General features: G+C 43.2%; 1 protein-coding gene across 1 annotated transcript; it reads right to left on the bottom strand.

Moving 5' to 3' along the window:
• Positions 1-339: 339 nt before the first annotated feature.
• On the bottom strand, positions 340-1,821 carry LOC102789842 (D(1)-like dopamine receptor). The gene has a single exon (XM_006783936.2). It carries the CDS (start codon positions 1,819-1,821, stop codon positions 340-342), a length of 1,482 nt encoding a protein of 493 aa, XP_006783999.2.
• Between the last annotated feature and the right edge of the window lie 5,939 nt (positions 1,822-7,760).

Below are 7,760 nucleotides of genomic sequence, written 5' to 3'. Positions count from 1 at the left end.
GGACTCATTTAAAGAGTTTAAATGAGAAGGAAGTTTTTGTGCAATTTTAATGACTTGTTCAGGCGCAACTATTGAGTTGTTAATGGGAACATCTTCTGGAGAGACCTCAGAGCTCCAGATTTCAGCCATCAGACTTGTCAAGACAAAGTTTTTCAAGCATCATCGTCCCTTCATGACAGGAAATAATAGGATGAAGGTGGAGATTATACATTCTTTGTGCTCAGTGCTGATTTTAGCCAGTTTCAGATCAATAACCCAAATTATAAAGTTGTAAAGTCCTCAACTTTAAATGAATCAGTAGCAAACACATCATGGAGGAATGTCCAAACATTGCCTGTCCTATCCGTCCTGGTGGACTTGTCCTGGTATCAGAGCATCGCTCTCCAGCCCTGGAGCTGAGGTGAACGGTGTGATTGTCTCCAAGGAGATCTCGGGGTCTTCCTCATACTGGATGGTTGCAGGAAGCAGCAGCAGTCTGTTGTGGCTCGGAGAACCGTTGGAGATGATCGACTCCTCGTCAAAATGTGCGCTCATGTCCTCCAGGTGGTCCGAGCTGACGTTAATGTTGCGGGGATGCTGCTGCGGCTGAGCGGGGACCAGCGCCTCCTTGTGGAGGGTGGTGTCATGGTGGTAGGAAACCAGTTCGTTGCTCAAGTTCACCGCCTCCACCGCGTTGTTCGAGCAGACTCGGCCGCAGCCCAGGATGCTGGCGAAAGCTCGGCGGAAGTCTGCGTTGAACGCGTAGATGACCGGGTTGAGGGACGAGTTGGCCCAGCCGAACCAGACGAAGACGGTGAAGGTAGCGTCGCTGACGCACGGCGGGTCGCAGAAGGGGACGGTGCAGTTGAGGACAAAGAAGGGCAGCCAACAAAACACGAACACGCCCATGATGATTGAAAGCGTCTTCAGGACTTTGGTTTCCTTCTTGAACGAGGACTTCAGCGAGGCCTCGTCGCCGGGCCGCTGCACCTGCTGCTGGTTCCTGTTCACGCCGTGGCCTTGGTGCTGCGCCTGCTCTGCCGCCCGCTCCAAAGACATGATCCGACGGATCTGGGTCTGGGCGATCCGGTAGATCCGGGTGTAGGTGGCGATCATGATCACCACTGGGATGTAAAAGCTGATAAAGGAGGAGGAGATGGCGTAGGTCTTGTTCAGGTTGGCCACGCAGCTCTGGGCGGCGACGTCGCTCGAGTTGAAGCTGCTCATGTTTGTGAAGTTCTTTCCGTTGGCGGCCATCATCGCCGCCATCTCCTCCATCGCCACCTCCCGCTCCTCCTCCCCGGCCCGGTGCCAGTTGAGCTGCACGGGGATGAAGGAGATCAGAATGGACAGCGTCCACGCCACCCCGATCATCACAAACGCCACGCGATGAGTCATTTTCCGCTCGTACTTGAAGGGGCTGGAGATGGCCCAGTAGCGGTCCACGCTGATGATGCACAGGTTGAGGATGGACGCTGTGGAGCACATGATGTCAAAGGCGATCCAGACGTCACAAAAGCGTCCAAACAGCCACGTGTTGGTCACCTCCGTGATGGCCTCCCACGGCATCACGAGCACGGCCACGAACAGGTCGGACACGGCGAGAGAGATGACGAAGAAGTTGGTGACTTTGGAGCGCAGGTGGCGGAACTTTATCACGGCTGCGCACACGAGCGTGTTCCCGAGCAACGTGGACACGATGAGCAGGAAGAGCACGCAGGCGACGAGGACGCGCAGTCCGCCGATCCCTCCGCCGTCCTCCTCCCCATCCTCGTCCTCCTCCGTCCCGTCCAGCTCCGACAGAACTCGAGTGAAATTACTCCACATGGTAAAGTTCTCCATCACGCAAAGCGACAGAGCGCATTAATATCCGCGAGGAAAGCCGCTTGTCCTCCGTGCAGCTGATCCACTGAACATCCTCCGAAGGAAAAAATAAAACATAAAATAAATAAATAAATAAATAAAGCACTTTCCTTTTATTTTTTGTAAGATCCGCGTCCCGGCTGCATAAGAAGAAAACAGAAAAAAGGTTCCGTGAATAAATCCTCAGAATTAAAAGATAATAATAATAATAATAATAATAATAATAATAATAATAATAATAATAATAATAAAGATAAATGATGGGGGATCAGCAGCAGCGGTGGCTCGGATGATTCCTCCTCGGTCTTCAGCCCCAGTGTGACTCACAGTGGACTCACCTCTCTGTGTGACGCGCTCACACTCAGTCAGGTGGAAGCGATGCGGGGCTCGTTACCTCCTCAGCGTGTGTAATAGATTACTCTCCTCCATTCCTGCTGGAGCGAATCGCGGAGAGGAGCTCGGAGAACTCCCGAGCTCATCAGGGAGAATTAAACAGCTAATTAAAAATCAAAGATCAATATTACAGTACACACCTGAAATACATTTAACTTAAATATAATGGATTCAATTAAACGTATTAGAGCTTGTAAGTATCCTCCTTATGCTCTATGCCTCGTTATGTTGCAGCAGTCCAGGTTATTCATATAAGACCAAGAGTGCAATATGTTGTCAAAGCAATGGCGGGTTTGGTGTAATATGCATTTTTAATGAGCTCCACAAGTAGAAACATTCAGTGTTTTAGAAAATCTGTCTGCATTTAAAAACAAATGTTGTACTTTCATTCATTTCAAATCAATTTTCTACAAATAAAAGTCAATTTTCTCATTTTTATGTTAAGTTTTAGCTTAAAGTGCTGCACTGCAATCAAAATGCTTCTGCGGGTTTAAATTAATAAACAGTACTGTAAACAACAAAACTAATTTAAGCAAAAATAAAGGAAAACACACTAAAAGTGTTGTTTACACTCTGGTTACAGACATTTGCAGTAAAACTAGAGTAAATGAGACTGCAGTAAATACCTTAAACGAGATTACAGCAATTCCCTAAAAATGGAAAATACAGCAAAGGTGTAAAATGTGTAAAATTCCAGTAATGCTGTTAATAAAAATGGCATCATCATGAAATAAAACAGCATTTCAAAATGTCCAGACAATAAAAATGATTAAGAGGGAATCGTTTTTATTCAGGCTCCTCCTCCTCGCTTCCTCCTCTTCCTCTTTACCCCTGAACTTGTGTGTGAAGTGAGCCGTGAACTTTAAGAGACATAAATGTATCATTTCTATATAAATGAAAAGGCTCCGCAAACCTGCACATACTTCTGAACTCCTCCTAAAAATGCAGAAACTTCTAATATAAAGACCTGGTGTGAAATATTCATACAGATTATTCCAGGTTTGATGATTGAGGGTGAAGGTTTGGCACCGCAGTGACACAACACATAACGAAGGACACGTTTTTACCGGAAGGTTAATCAAACCCAGCAAAACAGTCTGAGATCACCGGCATGAACGTCGCCCAGCAGCAGCTGATGAACGACAGTCTGCAGTTTACTGCGTCACACTTTTTAATACCAGCCGAAGTATTTCACATAAAATTTGTTTGTGACTTTTTAATGTCACTACAACAGAAACTCACTTTCGCACAACTTTAACTAGCGCAGCTCAAAATGCTTCAGCTGTGAATAAAATGTAAAACAAGCAAGAAAATCATTTAAACATGCTGAGCTGCTCAGAATGAAAAGACTAAATAATAATAATAAAACTAAACAAATGTTAACAAAAGCCTGTAAGTACACAAACAGTTCCTCAAATAATGAAATGCTGGGTGGAGTCAATGAAAAACACAAAAGTCAAATAAAATAACCTATAAGTAGGGGAGACCGGGGATAGTTGTAACGTGGGTCAGTTGTAACACTTCCAATTTCTCCAATCAGGGCTAAGTTTCAAATGATGTGACTCATCCTGTGCATGCCCAATTCAGTTCTGCTATCACATGTGAAAAATCAGCACATTTGGTCAAACACAGACAATTTAACATGAAAAAAAGTAATTTGTAAGTTTTTCTACTTTATTTCAATTTCTAACAGCATTATCTGCTTTGCAGTTAAACTCATCAAACTTAAATTATGTTATTTGTATGTCTATGGGGATATATTCTGTGTAGGTCTTTAGTGCTAATGTTTTAGCCGTTGGCTGTAATGTTAGTTAGTTCATGGCTATAGGAGTCTGGGTCAGTTGTAACAATAATGCAGATGTTACAACTTACCACACTATTACTTTAACTTATATTAAACAAGTTGGGGCAACGACATCAGCAGAGAGAGGTTCACTGGTTACCTTTGTATATGCGGTTAATGCCATTGGCAACACAATTCCTCCACTGTTTGTGTTCCCACACATACATTATGCAGACCACTGTGTCAGAGATGGACCAGTAGGAAGTATTGGTAATGGAAATAAATCAGGAGGGTGCAAGAAACAGATTTCCTCATCTTTCTGAAGCACTTTGCAAACCACACCAAGGTAAGCCGTGATAAAAAGTAATGGAATTGTGATGCTGGTGAACAACTACATTTTTTCAGCTTCATTGTTATGTTCATTGGTGCAAGAGTTGTAGGTTATAATGCCCACTGAGCCAATGAGGCCAAACTCAAGGAAGACCAACCAAAATTAATGAAATATTCAGTTGCAGAAAATTCCATCATTTGTCTTTTTTGGGGGGTTGGAATGTGTTCAAAAGCTAGATTTCTGCATTCTGTCACACACACACATAGTTACATAAATGGCTCTAAGTGCATTCATGTGTTGAATAAACAAAGATTACATGTTAATGTTTTATTAGTACCATTATTTCATTGTGTTACATTTCACCCCAGGATATGTTACAACTAACCCAGACTATGTGGTTAATTGTAACATTTCACTCTTTGTGTTTGAGACCATACCATGCAATGGGTAATTGTGCTGCAGAGAAAATAGCTGCACTATTTAATAGCCGAGACATGTAAATACTTTGCATTACATTTTGAATCCACTACCTTAAAAGAGCTTCAAGCTACAGACAGAAATGTCAAAAATGTTACAACTATCCCCCATCTCCCCTACAATAACAATAAAATATTCTTTCTTTTTCCCCACAGTGAAGGTGTTCCTGCTTCAGCCAAGAAAATGAAAGACGACTTACACCAACAGTGTGTGTCACCTTCCTAAAGACAAATTAATATAAGATGTTGGGGATTCATTTCTTTAAAGCACGTAGAAACTTTTGGTTAAACACAATAAACTTCAAACAAATAGCTTCAAAACTCAGGCTCCACGACTGTGGTGCTAAAGTCATATTCTGGGGTCTGATTATACTCAGTGAAATTAACTCAGAAAAGATATAATTAATGCCATCTGCTGTTTCCACTGCAGACGATTTAATTCAATTCAATTTTACTGTGTAAAGCACAAATGTGACCACAAGAGGGCACCACCTGCCCGCTTTTGTGACTCAAATAAAAACACAAAGAAGTTTATTTTGAGAGTTCATGTTCGGGACGTTCACAGTTAGTATGTGTAGCTGCACATACCTGTGGTGCATTCAGGGAACAACCCTGAATGCATGACCCTGAACGCACCACAAAGACAGACGGCAGAAAACTCTTTTTCACATATGTACAGATACGTCTGCCCAACACTGTGACTTTCATTGAAGGTACAAGAAATCCTTCAGTTCGACCACAAACAACCCAAATCTGGAAACCAGGAAAGGAAATAATTCATCTGAGGATTTGAATGATATGAAGCTGATTTGTCCCCATGGAGGTCCAACAACTTTTCTGACCTGAAGATTTTAAATATTTTCTGATACAACTTCATGAGTACGTTACCTGATATTCTGAATAGGAACAGAAATTTCACCTGTTCAGGTGAAATCCACTCTGGGAGGATAATTTTTGTATTAATGTTCCTGCTGAATGCTGTAAATCACACTGCAAGTAAATCAGGTCAAAGGTCACTGGGTGGAACCTACCTTTTGAAACAAGTGACCTAGGAGGCTCATCTCATCCCATATATAACCTACCACAGTCTCCTCTATGGAACTGCTATGATTTTGTTGTTTTGGAAGAATTTAAAAACAGGGATTTATGAAACAAAGGTGGATGATCTGTTGGAGAAGCAGTCCCACCTTCTGCTGACCTGCTTCTCTGGAGCTGTCAGATCCACATAAATCAGTGAACGTGTGTGAGAATTTCTTTCGCCTGCGGGCGAAGACGTTTTGTCCCGTTCACCAGTTCCTCAAAACGCTGCTCGCATTTTTGAGTGAGCTTCAAAGAGCCTTTTTCTGAGGTCGTGTTTAAGTGTGTCAGCCCGTGTACCTGCACATACCTGAACTTTCTGCTCCTCCTCCTCCTGTGTTGTTTGTACATATTTAATTCTTTGTGGTTGCTACTATACACCACTTCTTGTTGAACGTGCACATGTGTGTGTGTTGGCGCGCACATTGCCGTGAGGTGAAGGCAGAGTCATCTCTGACGCAAGCAGGCTGATCGGGCTGGCCCGCCGCCCGTCTCCTCCCCACCTGTAATTACGCCCGGTGGCGGATCTAGCGGCGGTTCGACGGTGAGGTGAAGAGTTGAAACTCTAATCGCTTCGTTTTGGTTCCACTGTTGAGGGGCGGAGAGGCATGTTGCCTGTGCGTGTGGAGTTATAATCTGTGAGATATCGATGCATGAAAAGCAGTTTTCTGCTGGTTGGGTCGACGTTAAAGGCTCTGTTTCGTGCTCTTTAATCACAGGCCTGTATGTGTGAGTGCATGTCTGAAGCGTAGATGCTGGATTGTAGTTGAACTTGCTTGAACCCGCAGACCGTGCGGCGAACTCGTCTGAAGATGAGCTCCTCGCTAACATAAACAAAGCGCTGCAGCTAGCAGGGCGCGGCTCGCATGTGAGCGCGTATGGCTAATTAAAAAGAAGCAGAAGAGAAACTGGATTCAAAGTCTGTGTAAACTACACACAGCCTCCTGTGAAAATAATCATCTGTTTAGCACCTTCAATACTGTTTTCATTTATTTAGCCTCCCCGGTGCTTCTGATGATTTGACCTTTCACCCAGATTGACTTCCTCTCTTTGAAAAAAGACAAAAACAGCTGCTGACATGTGTTGCTGTGGACACTAATCCACCACTCTAGCTATTTTGGCAACTTCTCCGAGCTAAATTAAAGTTAGGAAAGAGTATTTAAAGCAACAATCCAGTCTTTAAGTCTGACGTCATTCGCCGTTTCAGGTCCCAAAGTCAAACGAACGCTGCAGCATCACTGAGACTTACAAACTTCTTTCATCTGTAATAAAATGATCAGTGTTGCTGCTCTACCAGGTGTAACAATTAAGTTTAACATCCAGGCATCCATGAAAACAGGATTTCTGAAGTTTAACGGAGTTAGCAGGTTAAAAACATGTTTAAAACACAACAGCCTAATAAACACAGAGCATTTTGGACACGGAAGCAGGGTTCATACGTCCTCCCTTAAAGATGGGATAGCCCCTACAAGCTAATGATTTGCATGTCTTAATCAAGCTGAAAGTCTGTGCGACCTCACTGAGAATCTTTTTATAGATCAGCTGCCTGGTTTGCAATAAACAGCAGCGCAGAGAGCGAATGCGATGATCAAAATTCACAAGTATTAAGAATTACTTTTTTGTCTTATTCACTGCACCAATGTTTCATGTTTTTATATTCTTAATGGTCTGTATCACCTGTTTTTTAATTCCTTTGATTGAAATCGTGGTGCTAAATTGTGGAATAATGTGTCAAAAACCCATTTTAGTGTCATAAACCCATTTTAATATGAGCGTGCACAGAGCCTGCAGCACAAAGCTTTCGATAACAGTTGATAACCACTGTTCCTTATCTCTAAGTGGGGTTGCAGGGTTAGGT

This window comes from Neolamprologus brichardi, chromosome 13 (genome assembly GCF_056152115.1).
Source record: "Neolamprologus brichardi isolate AB-2024 chromosome 13, ASM5615211v1, whole genome shotgun sequence".
NCBI classification, from domain to species: domain Eukaryota; kingdom Metazoa; phylum Chordata; class Actinopteri; order Cichliformes; family Cichlidae; genus Neolamprologus; species Neolamprologus brichardi.
This window is presented reverse-complemented; position numbering and strand designations above follow the sequence as displayed.